Source organism: Antechinus flavipes, chromosome 6 (assembly GCF_016432865.1).
Source record: "Antechinus flavipes isolate AdamAnt ecotype Samford, QLD, Australia chromosome 6, AdamAnt_v2, whole genome shotgun sequence".
Lineage (NCBI taxonomy): Eukaryota > Metazoa > Chordata > Mammalia > Dasyuromorphia > Dasyuridae > Antechinus > Antechinus flavipes.
This window is the reverse complement of record NC_067403.1, coordinates 165848525-165875157: the sequence shown is the minus strand read 5'-3', so window position 1 is coordinate 165875157 and position 26633 is coordinate 165848525. Positions and strand designations below refer to the sequence as shown.

General features: G+C 36.8%; 1 protein-coding gene across 12 annotated transcripts in view; it reads right to left on the bottom strand.

Annotated features, from left to right (window-relative positions):
• The window catches only part of CCDC158 (coiled-coil domain containing 158), a 127796-nt gene extending 101414 nt beyond the window's left edge, over window positions 1-26382 (bottom strand). For 6 of the 12 annotated variants that reach the window (XM_051967408.1, XM_051967415.1, XM_051967410.1 and 3 more), the window contains exons 1-5: window positions 26030-26226; window positions 17950-17989; window positions 17070-17138; window positions 14029-14155; window positions 11487-11588 (exon numbers count right to left, since the gene is read on the bottom strand). In XM_051967408.1, the coding sequence (XP_051823368.1) occupies window positions 11487-11588; window positions 14029-14155; window positions 17070-17111 (271 nt within the window). In that variant the 5' untranslated portion in view covers window positions 17112-17138; window positions 17950-17989; window positions 26030-26226. Of the gene's footprint in view, window positions 1-11486; window positions 11589-14028; window positions 14156-15208; window positions 16159-17069; window positions 17139-17949; window positions 17990-26029; window positions 26228-26299 lie in introns of those variants that run through there. The other 6 variants (XM_051967409.1, XM_051967416.1, XM_051967414.1 and 3 more) reach the window with 6 other exon arrangements.
• Between the last annotated feature and the right edge of the window lie 251 nt (window positions 26383-26633).

The following is a 26633-nucleotide window of genomic DNA, read 5'->3' as shown; positions in this document are numbered from 1 at the left end:
AGACAACTTTTTTGTACAGAACTTCATGGAAAGAAGGCAGTTTACAAATCCTCAAAATGACTAGACCTGAGGTACTGACTTTGATATTTGTGTTGTCAATATTGGTATTTGGAATCTGCGGGATTATATTTTTATGCCTCCCTCTTAGAGATATTCAAACTCAAAATGTGTTGGGGCTCCTCCTCATCTGAAGTTTAGGGATTGTGAGAGTGCAGGGCAAATCTGTGGCTGAGTTAAGAGAAGAAAATAAGGGTTATGGTGATAGTACACTCTGGGAGAGGCTCTTCAAGTGAAGAGGTTAATTTGACAAAAACAGGAGACCGACAAATGCTTCAAGTTGATTCCTGTCAGATAATTGAATATGGAAACCATATTGATTGATAACCAAAGGAGGCTTAGAAAGTGAACATGAATACCTTTGTATGGATAACAAACCAACCAGAACTCCAAATGTGGAATATAGAGAGCCCCCCCTTTGTCCAGCTTGGGATGATGTGTGGTAGACCACCCAGTATAGGAGTTGAACTCAAAATAGTCAAGAAGGGCTCTCAACAGGAATTAAAAGATGACAAAATTTAGGTGAAGGAACCTAGGATGCAATCCCATATATATCAGAATCAAAAGGGCAGACTAAAGTGTGAATAGGACCTTTAGATTAGGAACAGATGTTAATGGGAAAAATCTTCAGGGCAGATTTAGGAATCTGGGGCTTAGGGAAGATTCTGGGAAGATGGTGGAGTAGGTTGGTAAATTTCAAGTTCTCCAGATTTTCCCCACAAACAGAACAAATTTGCACCTCAGAGTGAATATAGACTGATGAAAAATTAAGACAATTTGAGGCAGAATGGGATCCTCCTGGTACAATCCTACAAAATCTGAAGAAGGACCTAGCTGAGATTGACCCATGAGAAGTGCAAACACCTCTTATGCTAGTTTCGAGGAAACACCAAGTGGGGACTCCTCAGGCAAGGTAGTCTCAGAAATGGCTGGGAGTCTCAGAAATAACCATAGAGACTTTCACTTCCACAAAAGATGAATGCAGAAGTGGTGGGGCAGGGACTCTGCTGGCTGTGAGCACTTGAAGGAGGATGGAGCGTTTGATTTGGGGTTCCTTGTCAGAGGTGGGACTGAAAGGAAGCTTGAGGCACTATCCCCCAACCCATGATTAGAGGTGATTACACTAATACCTCTTATTTTTTAAAAAATGAACTGGCAAATTAGAGGAAGACACTGGAGCAAAAAGAGCTTCTTGCAAGAAACTGGAAACTGATGGATGCCCAACAGCTGGGGAATGGCTGAATAAGTTATGGTATATGAATACTATGGAATATTATGGTTCTATAAGAAACAATCAATGGGATGCTTTCAGAGAGTCCTGGAGAGACTTACATGTACTGATGTTAAGTGAAATGAGCAGAACCAGGAGATCATTGTACACAGCAATAGCAAGATTATATGATGATCAACTCTGATGGATGTGGTTCTTGTCAACAATGAGGTGATTCATGCTAGTTCCAGTGATCTTGTGATGAAGAGAGCCATCCACACCCAGAGAGAGGCCTATGGGAACTGAGTGTGGATCACAACATAGCATTTTTACTCTTTTTTGTTGTTGTTTGCTTGCATTTTATTTTCTTTCTCATTTTTTTCCCCTTCTGGATCTGATTTTTCTTGTGCAGCATGATATTTGTGGAAATATATATGGAGGAATTATACATGTTTAACATACATTGGATCACTAGCTTCCTGGGGGAGGAGGAAAAGGAAGGGGGAAAAAATAGAACCCAGGGTTTTATAGGGGTGAATGTCAAAAATCATCCATGTATATATTTTGAAAATAAAAAGCTTTAATTAAAAAAAAAAAAGCTTTGCTAAAAATCTAGGTAAACTGTATCCATAGCACTCTCCTTGTTTACTAATTTTAAAAAGGAAATGAAGTTAGTCTGACATGACCTATTCTTAATGATGTTTGTAATTACTGCTTGCTTCCTTTTTCAACCATCTCTTTAATGATGTAATATAAAATTTTCCTAAGAATCAAAAAACAAAAAACAAAAAAGAGTTTCTTCTACCATAAAGAGTAATGTGAAATGGCTCCCTGCCCAGAGAATTTATAGAACTCAAAAAAGAATTTACAAATAAGAGACAATGAGGAAAATTTAAAAAAAAAAAAAAGAAAAAAAAGAAAAACAGGATTATAAAAAAAAAGTTAACCAATTAGAAAAGAAGCTATAGAGTTTCAAAGAGGAAAATAATTCTTTAAAAATTATTATCAGGCAAGGGGAATCCAAGTGAAGCTATGCGAGATCAGAAATAACAAAACAGATTCTAAAGAATGAAAAATCAGAAGCAGAGTGTGAAACATAAGAAAAATGACAGATCTGAACAGATCAAGAAGAGAAAATACAAGAATAATTGGACTGTCTGAAAGTTGTGACTAAAAAGAGAACCTTGTCACAATAATGCAGGAAATAATCCAAGAAAATTATCCTGGAATTATACAATACATGAGGGGAAAGTAGAAATAGAAAAAATCCATTAATCACCACCTTAAAGAAACCACCTTTATGGGAAACAGTCCAGGAATATTATTGCCAAATTTTGAAACTCTCAGTTGATCAAAGATGGACAGAAGCAGCTACATCCAAAGAAAGAACACTGGGAAATGAATATAAATTGCTTTCATTTTTGTTTTTCTTCCCGGGTTATTTATACCTTCTGAATTCAATTCTCCCTGCACAACAAGAGAACTGTTCGGTTCTGGACACATATATTGTATCTAGGATATACTGTAACCTATTCAACATGTTGACTGCTTGCCATCTGGGGGAGGGGGTGGAGAGAAGGAAGGGAAAAATCAGAACAGAAGTGAATGCAAGGGATAATGCTGTAAAAAATTACCCTGGCATGGATTCTATCAATAAAAAGTTATTTAAAAATAAAATAAAATATCAAAAAAAAAAAAAAGGGGAAGAAAAAAAAATTTTGAAACTCCCAGATCAATGAGAAAATTTTGCAAGAAAAATGAAAAAAACAATTTAAATATGCTGGAACTACAATTAGAATTGTACAGGATTTATCATCAGCTACAATAAAAGACCACAGGTCCTGGAATCATATCTACCAACAATCAAAAGAACTAGATCTGCCGCTAAAAATATCACATCCAGCAAAAGTATCTATAATAATGAGTGAGAAAAAAATGGACATTCAATGAAATTTTCAGGACTTTCTATCAACCAAACCCGAACTTAACAGAAAATTTAACATAAAAGAGCCAGTATCAGAGATCAGTTTCAAGAACTCAACATGGACAAATTGTTTAAACATGGAGAAACTGGGTTTTTTTTTTTTTACATGGGAAATATATACTGTATTTAAGATTCACATCAACAATAGGATGGCTCAAAACAAAGATTAGCAGAGTTATGGTAAAAATAGTAATTATGTTATGCAAATGAGGTACAGAGGAAGAATAGACACAGAGGTATTAAAAGGAAGAGAGCTCATACTTCTGAAAACCTACTCATATTGGGAATGGGTTAAATAGGCAACACTACATATCTACCAGAAGGGTATAGCACCCTCCAAAATCTATAAAGAAATAAAGTGGGGAGGGATGGGCGAAGAGGAAAGCAAAGGTAAGGGAAAAAGACAAGGGAGGAATCTATTGGGGGGGGGGGTTAGTAATAGCAAGGCAAGTTAAGGAGTGGAAGTAAAGCAGTCAGGATTAGGAGTAGGAAAGGGGTGTGTGTGTATGTGTGTGTGTGTGTGTGTGTGTGTGTGTGCATGAGAGCTTTTTTTAACTACAGCTTGCTTGGAAGTGGTGGGTAGGATGAAAAGGTAAAAAAAAGAATAAAGTAAATAAGGTGGACAGCAGAGAACCAAAGAACAATTTATAAGGAAGTAAAGAAAAAAATGAACATTTATGAATATAATTTCTTCTACTAATATATATACTTTCTTGATCTGGTAATTTGTTGTTATATATTTTGAATCCTCCCTAAGTTCTACTGGGCACATGACAATATTTTCTCTTGTTTTGCTTTATTTTATTTTGTATTCCCTTTGTTTTTCTTTTTTTCTTATTCTGTTTTTTCAAATTAAAAAAAGGGGAAAAAAGGATTCTGGGGTTTGATGCGCCCCAAACCCATCCTCAGTCTGGAGGCCAGACCATCAACTTCCCTGGGCCCAGTAACCATCAATTGGAGAAATGCTAGATGTAAAAATCACTCCTATAAATGACCCCAAAGGTAGTAGAAATAATACTCAAAAGACAATAAAAATAGAGATAGGATATGGGGATACTAATACCTGGATGGAATAGGTCAAATATATTGTTAGAAATTTAAATAAGAGTGAATTATGCTTATGTTTCAGGTAGACCCTATTTCCCTTAGGACTGAAGGTCATGAGACTGAATTTAAGTCCATGGTGTGGCTATTCCCCAACAGCATTGCGAAAAATTGTACTACACTCTCCCTTCCATTTCCACTGGTCAAAGTAGGTACCGGTAAGGATATTCCTTCCATTATCTCTGGGATTGGCAATCATTCTGCCTGCCATTCAAGACAATGAGGACTTTGGGACCAAAGCAGAATGCCTTCTGCACTCAGCAGTGGAATATGACTATAGATAGCAGTAACAATTTATAGAAAATGATTACTCCAGGTCAGATTTATGGTGGCTCTGTAGGGGAAAACACTCCAATCAACACTCTCTCCAGATGGAACAGGTATTTGTGTACTGATACAACCTTAGCATATCAGACCCCAGTGAACCATATGAGGATGGTCAAAGGAATAAGAGATGAAAAAGGGAGGTTGAAAGTCCCCATGGTTCATTTGATGACAGAATCTATTTAGATGCTATTGGAGTTCCATATGGGATGTCCAATGAGTTCAAAGCAAGGAACCAAGTAACAGCAGGATTTGAATCCCTCCTCTTTTGGTGGTCAACCATCAGTAAGACTATGGAATGGATCAACTATATCTAATAGAATCAACAAAGCTTGATACAGTCAAGGGTATAACTAGTCAATTAGATGCAACCAGCAGAACAGCTTGGGAAATAGGTTAGCATTAGATATGATTTTAGTTGAGCAAGGTGGTGTATGCAAAATGCTACCAGAAGGGGTATATTACACCAAACAATACTACTTCTGATGGAACCATTACTAAAGCACTTCAAGGTTTAACTGTATTAGCTGAAAAATTACCTGAGAATTCAGAAACAGAGAACCCAATTATGGGGTTGGAAAGAAACAGTGGTGTCCACTCTAACCGCCCTAACAGTAGCAACTGGAATACTTATAGCAATTGGGTTTTGTGTTATATCCTGTATAAGGGGTTTGGTACAAAGATTGATTGAAACATCAATAAGTAAGGTAACACCTTTTGGAATACAAGTACAAGATTCTGGGAATGTGAAGATGATATCTAAGGAAACTTTGAATTCATCCTGAGATGATATGAAGAAAATTTGGAACCAAGTAAAGTAAAATGTAGAAACCAAATTAATATTAGAAGAAAAGGGGAGAAATTATGGTAGATGGCCCCAGGATAAGGATAACAAAAATATGTTTTCCAAAAAGAGCTAAAATTCTGAGAATTATAATTATTAATAGTCAACAAAGTTGCTTAACAGGCAGATCCAACCAATCAGAAATTAATTCCTGTACCCTTCTCAATTAACCACAGTCTTATCACAGACCTTGATCCAGCTCAAACTAGTTGGGATCAATGACCTGGTAAAGGCAAATGAGACATAAGTTAATTGCATTTTAACCAACACAACCCAGAGGAGTAGTTTTCCACATCTTTGCACATGGGATGCATGACAAAGGAGGGAGAACATATCTAGGAGGACATGAAGAAGGCAGAGAAGGAAATACTACTAGTCAGCAGAAAACTGACCAATCAGGAACTGGCAGGAGACTGTGTAGCACATGGGAAGGGTTTGATTAACATAAGCATACACTGGCTTCTGTACCAAAGAGCTCCTCCAACATAAGGACCCCTCTGTTTCCTGTAGGAATGTAATAAACGCTCCTTCACTCACTTTTTCTTTTGGGGGGGTTTCAGACCCTTGATTACATTTATGATAGATATCATATACTTTATCTTCTTTTCCAGTGTTAATAACTCTCCCCCCATCCATTTATTCAACAAGTAAGCAAGCATTTATTAAATGACAACCACTTTCCAGCCATTGTGATAAGTCTTGGGGATACAAAGACAAAAATAAAAGTCTCTGCCCTCTGCCCTCTGCCTGTATTAAATATAGAACCATAAGTTCTACTGAGGGAAATGATGTATATGCTAATATAAAACATATACAAAATAAATACACATCAGGAGGAAGAAGAAGAGCATCCTGGGAGGCGGAGGATCAGAAAATACTTTTGTGGGGCCAAAAGGGATGATGACCTAATCTTACTTTCTTTTGCTGATTCGATGACTTCTCTCCCACAATCCTTCTAGTGGTCTCTTGTGAACCATGAAATCTGCTTGCACTACCATCTATCTCTCCATCCTTACTGCTAACATTTACTGACTTCCAGGTCATCTTTCTAACTTTCAAATAACTTCAGAATGCAACTGTTTTCCTCTCCACCTATGTTCCCTACCATTATCTTCCAGAATGTTATGTTTCTATTACATCCTTCCCCAGGCTGACTATACAATTCATTACTTTCCTCAATTCCACTATTTCCTTCTCCTCCTTAATGACACACTGATTTAATCACATCTGAGACTTCAGTAGTTCTAGAATTAAGGCATCTCCAAGGACTAGAATTTTGAAATTCTACTTTAATACAACCCCATCTATCTCCCACTTTCTCTTATATAAAAATCTCTTCACCTTCCACAAATTTCTAATTCTCCCCAATCTATCTCCCTTGCCTTCAAACATGGCTTTAGCTTTGACAGTTTAGTGTTTAATTATTATTCTAGAATTTCTTGTTCCCAGACATGATTTGGACACCTCCTATAATTCATATAAAAGAATCTCAGTTGGATCCTTAAAACTGTTTGACAATCTTACCACTGTTTGTTAACTAGATCTTATTCCCCACAGCAATACTCCAACGTTTTTCTTTTCTCTTTCATAAAGAAATGGCCTACTCTATTACTTCGCTGAGAATATGGAGGCTTCTGGAGAGCCTCTAGCTTTCCTCTTTTAAGATTCCTCCAAATGTCTTAATGTCATAGCACTCCTCTCTCTCCTCTGGTCACAAATGAATCTCCACTACTTGCTGTATCTAGTCTTCTCAATTTTCTAGTTCTGCCTATCGATCTGACTGTAGTAATCATCCCCTCTCTCTCAGGTATCTTTAATCTTGTCCCTATTACGACATTCCTTTTCTCAATCTACATTCATGTTCAGGCTTTCTCAAAGTTTAAAAATATAAAAAAGATTTTCTTGTATTTTGACCCCATCCAACAACTAGTAAATCTCTCTCCTCCCCTTCATTGCTAAATTTCTTTAAAAATATTGGGTACCTCTCAGTCTCTCTCTTTCCTATCCACCTTCTCCTTAATCCCCTATAAGTAGGTAACCACCCTTTATCCTCCTACAGAAGGGGTTTTAAGATTACAAATGATCCCCTAATTTATAAGTCCAATGGCTTTTCCCCAATTCTTATCTTCCTTGACTTCTCTGCAGCTTTTTCATTCATTTAAAAAGCCTTTATAAGGCACCTACTATGTACTAGACAATGAAGTTACAAAGACAAAGAGGAAGCATCCCTTGCCTTTGGGAAGTTTCCAGGATTGTTCTATACTCTCCCCTTGCGAGGTCCTGAGCTACTCCCAAAGCCTCTTAACACATGTCCCCATTTCCACCCTCTTTTTCTCTCTAATCTATGCTTCATATTTCAGTACTGCCTGACTGTGACCCCATTTGAGATTTTCTTGATAAAGATACTGGAGTGGTTTGCCATTTCCTTTTACAGCTCATTTGACAGATAAAGAAACTAAATCTAACAGAGTTAAATGACTTGATCATACTCTGAAACCAGATTTGAACTCAGGAAAATGAATCTTTTTGGTTTCAAATCTGGCACTCTATCCATCTATCACCAGCTGCCCTCTATTTTTCTATATCCTGCTATTTTAATTTTCCTTACTTAGCCCTGCTCATTTCATTCCTCTGCTTAAAATTTCCAATAACTTTTGAGAAAGTCCAACTTCCCCTAGTGGGCATTCAAGGGTCTCTACAGTAGGGTTCCTATTGATGTTTTAATTTTATTGTTATTTATCTCATGCTATTTTCTTCCTCTGGGCACTCCAAATATCAACAAACACCTTCATCCCCCAAACACCTCATGTGCTCTCAGTAACTGACAATGTGTCCATCTAGTCTTTTCCTTTCCAGAGGATGCTTTCTCCCCTCTCTCCCTTCTTGTTTTGAGGTCTCTGAAACTCCACATCCATCTCGACAACCAAGTGATGTCTTTATTGTAAAGCCCTGTAAAGCCAACTAATTCACAAACATGGCTCCTCTCCGGAGTCCAATTTTTTTTTTTGTTGTTGAGGCAAATGGGATTAAGTAATTTGCTCAGGGTCACACAGCTAGGAAGTGTTAAGTGTCTGAAGCCAGATCTGAACTCAGATCCTTCTGATTTCAGTGTTGGTACTCTATCCACTGCACCACTTAGCTACCCCAAGCAGGTGTTCTTTACAATTCAATTCAAACCACCTTTCCCAAGAACCTTCTCCAGGAGCCTCTCTCCATCCATGAGGAACAACCTCTCCCCTTCCTTGCCCCCCATTTCTCATTCCACTCCACTCTGTTATTGCTGTGAGGCTCAGGGCACTGACTTTCTGACCCTACCACTGCTGTAGCATGGAGTGTGCTTTGTGTTTGAATCACATGGCCTCAGGGCTTCCTAATAAAGACATCACATCACTGGCAAGATGGTTGTGTAGCTGTTTCAAAGACCTCAAAGCAACAAGACATATGCCAATTCATAATAATTAAAATGCTGATAATCAGAGGAAAAGAGAAACAACCTCCACTTTTGTCCAGCCAAGGAGGAAGGAGAGAAAAAGGCTCATGAATTCTGAGCAAATGAGAACAAAAGGGCTTTATCTTTAGCATCCAAAGAAAAGTGGTCTACAAACCAGCTGTGGTCATTCCTACTATTAGACTTTATAAAGCCTGGTCCTCACATATTCTAACTTGCAGAAACTGAAACTCCTTAGCCTCAATGGTCCGTACAGGAGAAAATAGGCCCAAGCATTGAAAGGAGAGGAGTCTGATGCAAACTAATAAAATGGAAAGAAAAAAAGCTGAGATGAAAATATAAAGAGAAAAAAACAACATATAAATGCAGATGAATCAATAGTGAGACTCTTGAAGAAAAAAGGAAAAAAATGAATAAATATTCTAGAAAAGTCCATAAAGCAATAAAATTTTGTTTTAATGAAAATCAAACAAAAACTGCCAAAATAAAAGAGAACAAGACAATAAACACTACAAATTTCTTAGACATAATGGAATAGCAATAAGAAATTTCAGATTTGTTAGAAAGAGAAATAACACTTTTTCAAATTTATTTTTGTTACATTTTGACTTCTGAGTTGCCTCTCTTATCCCTTCCCAAACCTACATTAGAAAAAGCCAACATTTGATATAAAATAAATATATGGAATCATATAATCCATATATCAGTTATTTCTCTGAAGGTAGAAGATCCTTCATAGTTGATTTGAATGATCATAATCCTCAAGAGTAACTTAAGTCATTCACAATTACTCTTCAAACAATATTACTTTACTATATATATATATATATATATATATATATATATATATTTGTCTTGGTTCTGTGTGTTTCACTCTGCATTATTTCATGAATGTCTTTCATATTTTTTCTAAAACCAACCTGCTCATCTTTTCTTATAGCACAGTATTATTTTATCATTATCATACATCACAATTTGTTCAGCCATTCCCCAACTGATGGATATCTCCTCAATTTCCATAAAGAAAGCTACTATAAATATTTTAGAACACATAAGTTCATTTCTTCTTCCTTGATCACCTTGGAAAACAGAGCTAATAATGGTATTATTGGGTCAAAGGATATACACAGTTTTCTAACTCTTGGGGCAAATCTGAAATTTCCCTTCAAATGAAGAAATCAAAATTAGCTCATAAATCAAAAATCTGAAAGAAAAAGCAATACAAATAAAAGAGTAAATAACTTGAATACAAAATAGAAAAGATTCCAAAATAAGACAGCCTCTGAGGATAAAAAAGATATTAGAATAAAAAATGCTGAGAAGTTGACTGAACAGGAACAAATACAATTCTGAAAGAACATATATACTGAATACAAATAAAGGTTATAGACCTCAAATACTGGGTGTATACAGAAAATAGAAGGATCTTAGGTTTCCAAGAAAAACAATCTAAGTTTTAAATGCCTTAAAATTAAACTGCAGGAAATCATACAAGCAAATTGTCCATTAGTTTAGAAAACAGATAGCTAGTACTGATTGACAGAATACACAAACTACCAACAGACACAAAACTCCAAGGTCAAATGTAATTGAAGTTTAAAATTTCCATACCAAAACAAATTTTGCACATGAGAAGACAATTCAAATATTCCACATCTATGAGAAAGCAAAGAAAAAATTGGGAAATGATATGGGGGAAAAAGTGGAAAGAAATTGGAATATACCACAAAATAAAAGCCTGCAAAACTGAACCTAAACATCAAAAATAGATTTTCAATAATAAAGCCATCTGAGACATTCCTCTGAAAGAAACCAGAGAAGTGAGTGTAACATTCAATTTACAAACCCTTAAAACATGAAAAACAAAAGAAAAATAGGTAAACACAATTATCAAGAATAGTCTAAGTAAGGTAATCAATTATCTGGTGTTTCTTAGGCAAGATAAAGCCATTAATTTAAAAAAAAAAAAAAAACTTTGATGTTAAGATTATTTTGATCAATGGTTAAAAAAAAGAAATCAAAAAAAAAAAGAATCTTAGAGAGACTTTAAAGAGTCAGAAGAAAGGAAGGAAGAATACTTCAATTAATATTCTATAAAATAACACATATTTGCCTATAATTATAAATCAATTATTTTTTAGGAAGGAGGGAGGGAAAAGAATCAATCACACAAAGAAGTTATCTGAATCAGAATATAGGAGAGAAGAGATTAAGATACATTTCAGATAAATACAGGGGAGGAATGAGGTTGAGAATTGTGGCGAGTCCCTAGAAGGGAAAATAATGGGTTTCATTGAAGCACATTCCCAAGATTTGGCAGATGATGATGAGAGGTCTCTCATAACACATTTCATTTGAGGGATGAGCACCTTAGAAGACCACCTTCTTCAAGCAATAGTCATGTTTCTTATAATTGAATTCTCCCCTCAAGAAGAGGGAATATATAGGATCCTAAAGGGTTTTCAAAATCCTGGGTAAAAGGGGGGACATAGATCCAGAAGTAGTATATACTGGCCTGTTGATGTTTGTAAAGACTGGGGGTAGGGCTGTGCCTCATGACTCAGGATACAGAGAGACTCCCACCACGATACACTTTCTCCTTCATGAACTGGAGTTTCTAGGAGTAAGGCACAACAGAAGGCCACACAAAAACAAAACAAAACAACGACAACAAAAAGAAAAAGAAAAAGAAAAACAAGGGAAAAGGTGGATAAGGTTAATATCTATACATATACTATCTTGGGAATGGGATAGAATAAAGAGTTCAACTTTTGCCTTTCAGAAGCCCTATCTTTCATGAAGGACAGAGAAAATAAGGAACATGTAAACATATAGCCCATGAACAGGAAAACAGAAGTCAGAATAGATGAGATGAGGAAATAAATAGAAGAGGGCAAAGTAAATAAATACTTATTGGGAAAGGATATCACAAGTGGATATTACTCAGGTTAGGATGTTGGACAAGGGCATGGGTTTAGGTTAAGGACTGTTATAATCTTTTCTGGTAAGGGACAGGAAAAATCAAAGAATCAAAGGAAAAAAATGAAAAATTCTTCATCTATAAAGAAGCAGACTCAATGGTCTCTTAAGGGCCCTTCAAGTTCTAAATCTATGACACAGTAGTACTTTAAACATAAAGTACTTGGTTTGAAATGGCAGGTAAATAGGAGGGAAATGCTATATAAAAACTATAATCAAACTTGTGCATACAAAACTAATTGTACGTATTCTATAAGAGAAATAAATGTAGCAGAATACAAAATTAACAACCATAAACAAATATCAATGAATTAAACGTCCTACAAAAAAAAAAGTCCCCCCCCCAATTAATAAGAATTCAGTATTTTCTAACATAATGGTGGTGAGATAGTAAGAAGGAAGATTAGATAATTTACCCTTAACTTTGTAAAAAGTCAAGGTATATTTTCATATACTTTTCATCTTGCATTTTTTTAGTTAACTTTTTTATTATCTAAAGATTTCTGCTCATCCAAAGTAAATATCATTAACTTCTTTGTAATCTTAAATCTTTCACTGTCATTTTGACCATCCTAGTTTTTTAACTCGTTTTCAGTTTAGAAGGCATTTAGAAAGCTTCTAAATCTTCCTTCTCCAAGACATTCTCTTTTCTCTATGTTTTTAGGATGCTGCTTTCTCTCAAGTGCCTATTTACCACGCAACTACTCCTTAGTCTTTCTTTGCTGAATCTTCACCCATATTACACCCACAAACTGTGGGGGATCCCCCAGGCTCTGTTCTGGATTCTCTTCTCTTCTCCCTCTATACATCGTTTTATTTGGTAATCTCACTAACTCTAATGATTCAATCTTGAGGAGTCTCAAATCTACTCAGTCAACCCTACTGATCTCCATTACCACATTTCTACCTGCCTTTTGGACAATTTGAACTGGACATCCTAATGATATCTTAAACTCAGCAAATCCAAAAATGAATTCATTATCTCTCTCTCTAAACTTTTTCCCCATTCCTTATCTTCTCTATTACTATCAAGGGCACAACCATCCTCCCAAGTACTTCTGGCTTGCAACCTGTTATTCTCAACTCCTCACTCTTTCCCAATGCTTACTTATCCAATCTGCTACCAAGGCCTCTTAAGTTTATCTTTTAACATCTTTCCAATATTCTCCCTTCTTCTGGTGTGAGTGTGTCACCGCCCTGATACAAGTACTTATCTCATGCTTGGATCATTACAAAAGCCTACTGGGTGATCTCATTTTGTCCCTCCCCACTGTGGTGCCTACTTTGCTCAGGTGTTAAAATGATCTTTCTCAAGTACAAATCTGAATGTGTCATCAGCACCCCAACTCAAAAAACTTCACTGACTCTTAGTCCACTTTTAGGATCAAATATAAATTCCTTTGTTTGGCATTCAAAACCTTTCATAACTGGGCTCCATTCTACCTTTCTAGTCTTCTTATACATTATTCAACCCTATGTACACTCTGGTTCAGCAACACTGGCTTTCCTCTCACAAGCATTTTCTCTGCTGTCCCCCATGTCTGAAATTCTTTCTCTCCTCATCTCTACCTCCTGGATTCCCTGATTTTCTTCAAATCCCAGGTAAAATTCCATCATCTATAAGGCAGCTTTTCCATTCTCAACTCTAATGCCTTCCGTGTTTGATTATTTCCAATTTATCCTGTATATAGCATGTGTGCACATTTTTGCTTATTGTATCTCCCTTTACACTGTGAGCTCTTCAAGGCAGGGACTATATTTTCTTCTTTATTTATAACCCCAGTGCTTAGCATAGTGCCTGGAACACGGTTGGCACTTAATAAATGTTTACTGCTTGAGTTTTAAAACATAAAGAAAACAATTTAAAACTCAACAAAGGATAAGAAAAATACTTTGCAAACTGTTATAGGATCTGAAATGCTGTTTTTTTCTTTAGAAAAGTCACTATTAGACAAAACAATCAGCATATGCCTATAGCTTATCCCAGTAATATAATCATGCTATTTAATTTAAATGGAAATTGGGTTTTGACCCTTGCATAATTTTTAATATTGTTTTAAATAATACAAGTTACTTACTTCCACTTGATCTGATGCTGCTCAATGAAGCATCTTCCTGATTTGCCTCATGCCCTTTTGCTTCCATGCTGATAAAAGCTCTTCCTGGAGTTGGAGTATCTTTTGAGTTTGCCTTTTTAGCTCTAATCTAGTAAAGCCAAAGGAATAGACCTTTCTTCAGATTTTAAATTATTTTATTGAGCTAAATTCAATTGTTATTTACAATATTTGTATGCTATTATCACTTGGATATTAAGAAAATAAAATTCTTATTCAAGATGGACATTTTTAGTAGCCTTAATGATGTCTTTTATCCAAAATGATACTCAACAAGAGTACTAGTACTCTGTGATTTGACTACTTATTACAAGTAACAAGTAATTGTATCACTTATTCTTCTGTGCAATGTAGACTTCTCTTTTCTAGCTCTCTTTCTATTACAAGGTCATATTTCCAAACATTAAAAGAAAAGCTAATAACAAAGTCAAGATGGGCAAAACAGGAATTAATATAATTAACTCAAAAATTATTTAAATTAAACCAATACTAATAAGATAACAAAGGTCAGGGTGCCTAAAAAACAGATAGGCAGGGATCCAATCTAGATGCAACATTCAGAATTTTAACAATAAGTATATGTGAAAACAGACTGATTTTAACCTACTCTTAATTGGAAAAGGGAAGAACTTTGGCAATTACTAATTTAGGCCAAAAAAAAACCCCAAAAAATAAGTACAGACTCCAAAAAAAAAATTTCTTGTCTTTGCCTAAAACATCCCCTAACTCAACAAGTTTAAGAACAGAAATTTGGCTTTCCATGCATAATCACACTTATAAACATTTAAAGTTTTACTTACTGAAGAAAACTTATTTACAAAAGATAAGCTAGTTGGGAAACATAGATCAGATAAGTTTTGGGCTTTGACAAAATAAGAACATACTAAAATTATTCCTTCCAAGCAGTATAACCTTAGGGAACTTATCTTGAACATCCAATCAAAATCTATAGCCACAGAGAAGCTGAGAATTCAAGCACCTAAAATGCATTATACAGAGGTGCTGAGATTAAATTAAAAATCAAGTTACTTGTTATAAGGATCTCAAACCTCAAAATAGTTTTTTTTTTTTAATGTGATTTAATTAGGCAACCTATCAACTACAGATATTATTACTAAAAAGAATTTGCCTTTATTTCACTCACCACTTTTCGCTTTTGTCCACTGAAGTATAATCTGTCAAAACTTAAATTCAACAAGTTCTACCTTAATATGTTTAGAGTTATCATTTTGGGAAATAAACAGCAAGCAGAGAGATATTACATTAAGAATTCTAAATGGTATGTTTGCCAACATTGCTAGGCAACTTCAGTGTTCTAATGGAAGAGAAGTTTTCAATTAAATAGAGTTAACATACTGTATCACAGCACACAAAACTGATTTGAATATTTCATCAAATTAGGTGCTTTGAGATACTTATGGTATACAGGGGAAAGCAACAGATTTAGAGTCACATCTCAGATCTGCCCTTTACTACTTGTAGGTTCTTCAAAGTTATTTGACCTCTCTAGGCCTAATTTTTTTTTATTTATAATTTATTTATAATGAAAATTGAACTCTTTTATCAGGGCCCTCCTGTCTTTAAATCTACACATGATCTTCAGGTTCAGGCACTAAGGAAACCCAAGAATCATTATGGTTCTATGCACCACTACAGCCAACAGGATTGGGACCAATGCAGAAGGAGTAAAATAGTCAAGATCAAAGCCTGGCAACCTCCTACAAAACAAGTCCTCATTCACTTAGGTTCCTTTCTTTTACACTAGCCTTTGAATTCATTGAAGGGAATTAACAAATAGAAGTCATCAGCAATCTAAATAGTTGGAACTGAGTCTGAACAGGGTAGGAAAAACCGGGAAAGCGTGCGGTCTAAAAAAACCAATTTCATCCCAAGGTAAATTTTCTTTGTTATAAAAATAAGAATTCTGCAAAATTTTATTCATTTAATTCCACTCAATTGAAATTGGCAATAGAAATTCATATTTATACAAAAATTATCACAACTCCCAAGAGATAATTTATATTATTTTATAGGTGAAAAACTCAGATTCTGAGGCTGAGTCACTAACATAATGTCACAAAACTAACATGTGTCAGATGTGGACCTGACTAGAACTCAGGTCAGAATACTGCAACACATGATAGGATAGAGAGGTAATAATTTGTAAAGATGGCAGTGAACTAAAGAAGAGGGCAGAAACATATTTCATCAAACATTTTGGAAGGTATCCTGTATATGTCAAAAGTTAAGAGGGTGCCCCAAATTTACAGAATGTTTTGTAACTGCTATTGCATCATCTGAATAAATACTTTGTACTTGTTATCTACTGATTAATTATTCATGGAAAGCACACCACCAGTGGGTGCTAATGAGATGTTAGTGTTGGATGAGGTGTTAGAAAGCTGATGTCGCAAGGCAGAGCCTAGCAACTTGACCAACAACTGGACCTCTGGGTGAGTGTAAGGGAAGTCACGAGTGAGCCCCAAAAGTATGTGTCCGTGCACATAATAACTTCACTGAATTCTGATTTATAGGCCATACTGAAAAGGCAAGGACTGTAAGTAAGCTGCTAGATAATTGTGGGCTAGAAGATATTTGTATCCAAAAAGTTGATTAGGCTACTTGTTCCAGTAATAAAGTTTTTATCTAATGCTTCATAATGCTATGAAGTGATCACAGCTGTTCAAAGGCCTAGATAGAGTACGGGTTTTGGCAGGTATGATCAAACTAGTATTAGCAAAAGACTATCTGTTCTCTGAAGATCAAACTAATAAAGTACAGATAGGCTTTTCATTACTAAATTGGCCAAATTGGCCACTGGACAATGAATTCTTTGATCATGATGACACATTAAATACAAATATAAATTCAAAAGGCCCCATATAGTCCCCTTTTGACTAGTCATGTGATCAGAATTCAGGCAGTTTATCTCTTCTCATCTGGATTAATTAGCCTCTCTGCCTCAGGACTCCCTCCTAGTCAAACAATCCATCCTTCATAGGTACCAAAACATCAATCTGTGACTCTTCTTTGCTCAAAAACTCCATTGGTCTTCTCCAAAATCCAGTGGCTCTCTGAAAAGATCAAAAATTCTTGTTTTGTATTTAAAACCTTTTACAGTCTGGTTCCAAACTACCTTGTCATGCATTCCTTCCCTTCACAGTTTCTTTGGAACAAATTTACCTTCTTGCTGTTCTTCAGGTATAACATCCCAGGTTGTCACCATAGCTTGAGGTGCTCTCCCCCTTTTCCTCTGCCTCTTAAAATCCTGAATTTCCTTCAGAATTCAACTAAGAGATCACCTCCTTTTAAGACTTTGCCAATCACCCAGGTGAAAGCATCTTCCCCCAAATTGCTTTCTATTCATTCATATATACTTTTATGGGCATACACTGTCTCTTCCATAAAATATAAGCTGTCTGAGGGCTGGTATTGTTTCTTTTTTTTTTTTTTTTAAACTCTAGCACCCTATCATGGGTGCCTAACAATGATTTATTGATGGACAACCTATATGCCTGATATCTACACAACGTCAACAAAATGCAAAGAAGACCCTTAGAGCACTGAGTGGGCCTCATGTGGTCAATCTTCGGGAAGCTATGGATGAGATTCACATATAGGATGGGCGAAGATCTGGGTCATTCAAGTGAGTACACAGACTGATGAAATTCTAGACTCACGGGAGTAAGAAAGTCAAGTAGAACTGGAGCTGGAATATTTTAGAAACAGATGATGCTAGAGGATATAAAGTACTTTGTCTCTAAAATGACAAATTCTACAAAATGACTTCATGCTTGATAACAATAATTCTTACGATTATATAATTTCAAAATTCTATAAGACAAGTATATTTAAAGGGAGAGAATTATAGCACAGTAATAATACCTTAATTCTTGGAGATTATTTTCACTTATTCTAGTAACACCTGTAAAAATAAAGTAAATCTTTTAGACATCATCATCAATATTTTTTCCATTGTCATGAGTATTAATTTGAAAATAGGTCCAATCAATACTGAAATGACTCGATTCCAATAGTGACAAAATTTTCTTACATTTATTTGCTGAATCATCAAATAAGTTTTAAAATATATTTATTTTCTCATTATATTTCCACAATTCTGACTAAGTATTATCATTCCCATGCCGCAGGTAAAGCAACAGACACTGAATTATTAAGGGACTAGCTTAGGTAACAGAACAATAAAGTGACATGCAGGTTCAAGTCCAGAGCCCATACCAGGGCATCTTTGTGCTATACTTCATTATAACTTTATTATCTATTCTTGTTTCTAGGAGCATTTATCTTATCTAAGATGGGTGGTGAGCCTTGCATGCATCCATTTGCCTTTCTTCAAATGCAAAGTAGTGACTGGTATTCCAGAACTCTTCATTTGTATGAATGAACTAAGGATATTCCAGTTTCTCAAATTCATTTTATTCTAAGTAGTACATGTGTTTTGACTTTTACCTTTTCTTGTTTTCTCTGCTTAACAAAAGAATCTTTTGAGGTAGAAGAGAGAGAAAAGATAGCCAATAGTAACTGAAACCTAACATATAGGGAATAGTTAGTCATCAGACTCAGACAACTATATCCCAGGGTAGAGAAGAAAGTGACGGGTGTGATTATTAAGTCACTATCAGCAAGTAGGAAAAGATATTAGAAAACAAAAGAGGTACCATGTAATTATTTATCAAGTGACACCTCAATCACCAAAAATGAGAAAAGAATGGAGTCTGCAAATTATTGGCCACTAAGACTCTAGGGATGGATGGTAAATTACTATCTAGAAAAAAGAGAAGTGATCACATGTCCAACTAAATTTCCATGTTCAACATGGTGAGTGGACTATGAAATCAGGGAAATACTGTAGGTATAGTTTACCTAGATTTTAACAAAGTCTCTTATGCCATTCTAGTGGAAAAGATGGACCCTGTGGTATCTAAACTGTAGTATGCAAAAGGATACATTAAGGTACAAAATAAAAACATTAGAACTTTTATCCATTTTCTAAATTCTAAGAATTTTAAAAATAAAGCTCTACTAATATTTATTGTATCCATATTTCATATAAGCACATGTCACATATGGTACCTAAGATATGCTAAGGGAAAAGTTGGAATTCCACTATTTAAACATTTGCTTTCAGTGTATTGTAATATAATACAATTTATGTACACCCAATTAAATAAGATTTACAGATATCTACTTTTAATTAAAGTAACCTTCCCAAAATGAACAAACATCCTTAAAAGGTTCTGCAAAAAAGGCCTTGAATTAAAGATATTGTTAACATAAGTAAACAGCAAAACAGAGCAAAGCCAACAATTCTAATCCTAAAATAAGTTCACCAACCAAATTATAAAATAAAAACAATGACTAATCAGATCTGAGTTGATCAAAAAAAATTCAAAATGAGCAAGGAAACCTTTAACTATGAATGTTGTTCATATCTGTTGTCATTATCAACAAACCTCAAGCATATACTATGAGATACTAGCTGGGTTCAAAAAAGCCACCATGAGGAAACATTTTAAAAACCAGGTTTTTTATTGTCAAAAATGTATGCTCCTATAAAAATTCTCATCTTTGTATACTTAATATAAATCCAAGTATTTATTAAACACTTATTAAATATGTTCAGTGCTAATACTAGCCACACAAATACAAAAATCAAGGTAGACCCTCAAGAAGACTACATTCTAATAGGGGAAGATAGTGGTGGGCAGGGAAGGGTTTTATAATCAGGAATACCACAGGGATGGTGACATAATGTAACTGACATGTACTTTCCAGGAATGGCAGTGTAGACCATTCCCAGACCCAAGAATGGAAAGGGAAGAGGTTTTTGGAACCATTTGTGAGGGCCTAGGTCATGACACCCTCATAGTTGTTAAGGATAAAGGATAAGAATAAAGAGAAGCATAAAGATTGCCAGAGAGCAATGTGGGGAGCTTGGCTATTTGTGATATATATATTTTTTTTTACCAAAACTGGAAGCCCACAGTAAGCCTCCCAGGCTGGAGGTGTAGGATGAAGTAAGTTATTAGCATAAGAATGGCCAGTGTGGTAGGTTAGGAAGGGATTAGTCCGCATGATGATGTTGTTCATTCAAGATCCCAATTAGGGCAAAGATACTGAGGTAGTTTGCCATTTTCTTCTCCAGCTTATTTTACAGATGAGGAAATTAAGGCAAACAGGGCTAAATGACTTGCCACGGGTCACACAGTGACTGAGACTAAATCTGAACCCAGGTGCTCCTGACTCCAAGCCCAATACTGCCCTTTAGTTTAAAAGTCCAAGAGACTTGAGTAGGAATGCCAGTTCCAAGTAGGTATAGAATTCAAAAGTATGATATGAAGCTGGAAGGGAAGCAACCTGGAAAAACAATTTGCTATTTAAAAACTGTCCAAATGAGTTTCAGTGGATTAAGAATTCATTTGTTAAAAATATAAATGTAACAGATCCTGAATTAACTCATAAGAGCAATTTATTGACATCAGGGAAATTGAAAATGTACTTGCCAAATCTGACCAAAAATATTTGCACCATTGGTAGAAGAGATTGGAAAATTGATATCATGACTTAAGTATCTCCAATGATATTTCTTCCAATTAGAACTTAAATCTCAAATTTTTATTTTCTGCTATGACAGCCATTAAAATCAAGAACCAATTCATAAAAAATGTAAAACTAAACCTCTAAACGACCACACTACAGAGTGGTAAGCAAAGACTTTCAAAAATAATTAAAACATACTCAATTACATTGCTCTAGAAAAAATTAGTAGTTATATTTTAGTGAGAATAACTAGGGATTTTCTATCTTTCAAGAGGTTTTGTGTCTTTCAAAAAATAAAATTTATTTTTAAAACATTTATTTCATTTTAATCATATCTTTTAAATTCTTTTTATATATTCTATAATGTATATATTAGGACAGCAGTATAATTTGTAAATAAATATACCTATAGTGGAGGCTGCTGCTCAAAATTTTCTCAGTGACAAGAGTATATATTCTGTTAGTTAATAACCCAGTTAGGCACATGGAGAATAGCTTAATGGCCAGATTAATGTAAAGAGTATGATGGTTCAAAGACAAGGTAAAAGGTCACCAGTGGAATGCTCCAGAAAATTGGACTTGGACCTAGGCTAATAAACATTTCTAATACTGTTGTTGTTGAGTCAAGTCCATTTCTTCATGATTCCATGGACCATACCATTCCTGGGTTTTTCTTAGCAAGATCCTGGAGTGGTTTACCATTTCCTTCTATGCATTAAGGCAAAGAGAAGTGACTTGCCCAGAGACACATAATTAGTATGGGGCCAGATTAGTAGGAGGCCTAGTTAGAACTCAGGTCTTTCTGACTTCAAGCTCAATACTCTTAGGTTCTTCCTATTCTTAGTCTTAAATTAAAGAATAAATGGCATGTTTATCAATTATATAAACAACACCAAGATATGAAGTATAAATTAGAATACTGAACTAGTCAGGATTCAAAAGATCTTATCAGATTTAACACTCAGCTTCAGGTATTACTAACTGGATGGAGCAGAGGTTCAAGGCAATAAATTTAAATCTCATTTCAGACACCAACTGTATGACCCTGGGAAGTCACTGAGTCCTATTCATCTGAAAAATGAGTATAAAATAGCCATTCTCATTATTGTGAGGATCAAATGAAATAATAGAATTACCAAGTTCTTTAAGTATTATTCAAAGAGCAATTATAACAGTACTAATGATAATGTACCTAAATGTGTTCAAAAAACTCAACTTCACAAATACAAGGTATAGAGGAGTACAAATTTAATGAGTAGACAATGTGATACAGCAGACAAAAACCAGATTCCATTTTAAATTGCACGAAGGCAGGCATAGGGTTCAGGATTAGAGGAGATCACCTTGATTTACCTATTCTGCCCAGGTTAAACTATCTCTAGAAAACTATGTTCAGAGTTGGGAACCTCCTGGATGTTGGCAATTTATAGAATGTCCAGAGAAAAGCCAAATACCCCAAGAACATGAGGAGATGAAGGAAAAAATGTTCAGCAAAGAGAAATCCCAGGTGGGATACAGTCATTGTCTTAAATGATTGGAATAACAAGCAGGGGGAAGGCAGAGTCAGTTGATTTTTTTCTGATTCTACCCAAAGGTGAGATTCATGTGTAGAAGTTACAGAGAGGCAGATTGAGCTTTGATGTCAGGAGTAGGCTGCCTCAGGAAGCAGTGTTCTCTCACTAGAGGTCTTCAAAAAAGGTGGATCACCATTCACAAGAGGACTGTTGTTCAAGCAAGAGTGAATGGTCAAAGAGGTCCTTGCTACCTTAGGAACTGTGATCTTTTCAAAGCTCTGGACCTGATCTACAGGAATCTGAAAATTCAAAGATGTTAACAAATAATCCATTAATGGCTTTGCACAATATGTACATGTTCAATAGTAAAACATTATGAACCAGAAAACTCAAGTCAGGATAAGTTTATCCATATTGAAGGCTGGCCAGACTTGCAACACACAAAACTTTTCAACAGTGAGACTGAAATGAGATTGAAAGGTAGAAGTCCTGAGAAATTTCTGCAAGACTCAGGAAAAGAGACCAACAAGCAGATCTATAACTCATGACGCAGTTCCTGGTCAGAGATACTAGGTGAACTAAGGTGACTTTGTTGTTATTGTTGTTCGGTCATATCCAATTCTTCATGTCCCTTTTTAGAGTTTTCCTGGCAAACAGTGATTTACAATTTCCTTCTCCAACTTATTTTATAGATGAGGAAACTGAGGCAAAGAGAGTTAAATAATTTGCCCAAGATCACACAGGTAGTAAATGTCTGAGGTCAGATTTGGACTCGACTCCAGGAGTGGCGTTCTACCCACTACGCCACCTAGCTGCCATTTGTTTGTATGAAGTGTGTGGGGTGTTCAGGGAGGATTAGCAGCTTGGGGTGAGGGCCTCCAGAGCTCTTTTCAGGGCTACTCATCCACCTTTGGTTTCACCCTCTCACCTGTGGCTCCAACAAGAGGTAGCATGCACAGCAGTCACACCCTGAAAAAACCATCTCAGCAGATGGGCTAAATCAGGCTGAGAGTGACCATCAGGCCTCAAACCCATCACTGAGTTAGGGGGAAGTCTATCCCAAGCATGTAAAGACTTTAACCAAAGGGGATGAAAACAATTTGCTATAAATGGCCATGAAGGCAGCTGAAGCAGGCACTATGGAGGTCTTAGAACTCAGTCAAACATCAAAAACCGCCAAGGACATCCACTGTGTTCCAGGCCATCACCAGCTGTCCTGACTTTTGTCTTGCCATTAGACTGATGACTCTGGAAGAGAGTGAGGCTGAAGAATTTGTGCAACTCTGCTTCACTTAAATTCAATCTACTTAAGAGTCAAGACCTCACCCTAATGATGCTATTGATCCTCTTCAAAATGAAGGACAAAAACATGCTCAACAGGACTGGATTTTCTGCAGCATATAAACCAGATCTGCTAAATATTTACAGGAGTTTGAGATGTCAATGTCAATACAGAAATTTGGATGTGAAACAAAAAAGTATACAATATATACCAAAATTACTATTTACAAGAGACATTAATAGCAATACAGGGACTTGTATGTGAAACAAACAAGCCTTCATTATGCAAAACTAATTTTCTTCTAAGTGGCTAATCTTTTTTCATTTACCAACAGACCTTTTCAAAAAATTCTGTCAGGACTTCCAAAGCCTGTAGAACAAAGGCCATTTCAAAATGAAAGTCTACAGAGAGCTTTTTCTTGAAAGGAATGGAATCTAAGCTGAAATTTCCTACGGGTGACCTAGTCTGGGAGCAAACAAAACTTGCACAAAAGGTTTAAAACAAGTTCTACCTAAAAAGTTTTTAAGTGGGTTTAAAAATTATGATCTAAGATATGCATAAGAAGAAGGAGGTGGGTTAGTCAGGTAGCAATAATAACCAATGGCCATTTTACTTGCTCTTCCTAAAGCAAAAGTCAGATTTGTCATCTTGGACTCTATAGTCAAAAATCTTCTGTACCTCATTTCCTATAAAACACAAACTCATCCTGTTAAAATCCTAAACAATGTTTCCCATCTAATTTTCAAATTCAAGAAAAATCATTACCTAAATGTGATCTTCCATCTGTCACATCTGTACATTTATACAAATCAGCTCCCATACTTTGAAAGTACACCACTCTCACTGCCACTTTTTAGAAATGATTTCTTCTTTCAGAATTAAGCTGGGATAGAAGACTTAAAACCACCTATCTTTGTGGCATTATTCTTGATTTCTTGACCTTAAGAAGCTATTAATGGAACTAAGAGAAGCAATTCAAATCTCTTGAATGCCTTTCATGTGCAAGGCTCTATACTGGATGTTATTGTTCATCCTTCACTCTCAAAGCAATGACATAAACAATGTGATGTTTTCAGGTGCCGATGAATTGGATTTCAATGAGTCAAAACTCTGCAAAATATTGTCACCCTCGATCTCTCCTCCAGTTATTTGAGTCCAGTGGCAAGACCCTTTACTAATATGAAGACAAAAAGAAGTCCTCAAGTTTACATACCCAACTGAGAGAATGTACAATATATTAGTTGTTTCAGAAGTCTTTTGAGACACCCCATATAGCATATGTAGAGAAGAGGGGGGAAAAGTCTAATACAATGCAATGAAAACTGAGGATAGAAAGGGCACTTTCAGTAGGAGGAATTCAGGGAAGTCTTCCCTGAATTCCTCCTACTGAAAGTTTTTTCCCCTCTTTTAGGCAAAAAAGGTGCCCAAATTATGAGATCTATCCAAGCTTCAAAACAGAACTTTTAAATCAGTTATCTTCTGTATAATGAGAGGCAGGAGGGTTAGGGACCTGTGATTTTACTAATGAAGTAAACTCTAGATGAGGAAGTCTGGCTCTACGAATGGAGATGAAAAAGCTGGCCCTCATTTAAAATGTTTAAATTTTTTTTTTTTTTGCTTCAAGACAATGGAGTTGTGAAGTTGTCCAAGGTACTGCTAGTCCATGTCAGAATCCAATATGAGTAAGGTAGCCCTTACTCAGAGGCTGGACATCTGTATTTACCAATACACACCCACACTATAATGAATGCATCATCCCAGCCTCTAAAATCACAGATTATGCCTTGGAAAGTATCTTGAAGATCATCCAGCCTAAAACCTGAGAAACTGTGCACACTCACTAACTGGGAGACGTTAGGCTTAAGTTTCACCATCTGCAATGACATGGTGAGACTAGATAACAAGAGCCAATCCAGAACTAAATCTATGAAACGATGAGATTTGATCCCTTCAAGCAGTCATAAAGCTGGTTTACTCTAACTACACATGGAGTGGGTAGAGGGATAGAAAATGAGTTTCTATTAAAGATTTTTTTTAATAGAAAGAATAAACTGGGTAAAAGGAACTATGCTGACAGTTCTCTAACTTCAGAGGTTAATGACTGACAATAAAACCCTGTAGACTTGGGAGAAGGGTGGGAGTTAGGACGAGAAATCCCTTTTGCCCAAATTTGGCAGGGGACTGGGCGCTTTGTCTCCAGATACTCAGAGCTCCTACCATGAAACGAATGGATAGTTTGATTTTATCCTTAAGCACCAGCGCTTCATTGGAGGCGGGGTTCGTCTACCCCCTGGGTCGGGTCGAGTCTCCGCCCACCGTGACACATGCGCAGAAAAGGCTTTGCATTCCATGGGGGGAAGGGAGCGCAAGAAGGCCACCTTCGCCCCCCTCCCTCCCTGTTTGCGTTGCACACCACAGAGAGCCTATTGCAGCCCCAAACTACAGGAGCGGTTACCACTACTCTCCCTTGCTCCTCAGGCGGCCGGAGGCAATGGGGGCGGCCCCCCAGCCTGACAAGATCCCTCCCCCGCCCTTGCCTCAATGGCCGCCCTCTCACACCAATCCCACCATCCCACCAGTACCCGTCCCGGCGTCTCCTCTGTTTTACCTGAAAAAATCCACCCCATCCCAGGAGACCTGCAGCATCACCGGGGGAACTCAGGAGGGCTTGGCGGCCACACCTGGAGCGACTCAACAGTGGGGGTGGGGATGTTCCCCGTTCTCCTTCCCCCAACCCCGGCGATGGAGGCTCCTCGTTGTTAACGAGGACGGGTGGTTACGGCCTTCCCCCCCCTCCCTGCCCCTCCCACACCCCGACCCGCGCGCGCGCGCCCCGGCGCAAGACCCCAGATTCAGTCCTCGAGCCTGCCTAGACGACCGTTTGCCTGCACGAGACGGAGGAGGGGCTCTCAACCGCTTGCCCATCCTCCTCATGGCGCGCCTCTCGACGCTGCAGTAACCCGGAGCAACGGGGCTACGCGAATGCCAAGGCGATGCCCAGGGCGATCTGGAGAGTGGGAGCCAATAAATGCACTGCAGTTCGCTCCCAGGAGGTGGGACTTGCAAAATGCCACACCCCCCGGGCGGACGGAGCGCTTGGAGTTTGCGTAGCACGTGGCGCACGATCCTTCATGGGATTGTGTCTGGCGCCCTCGAGAGCCTCCCAGCCAACTGTTCTACCCCCACGAGGTGCCGCCCTGCCGAGGCGGCTA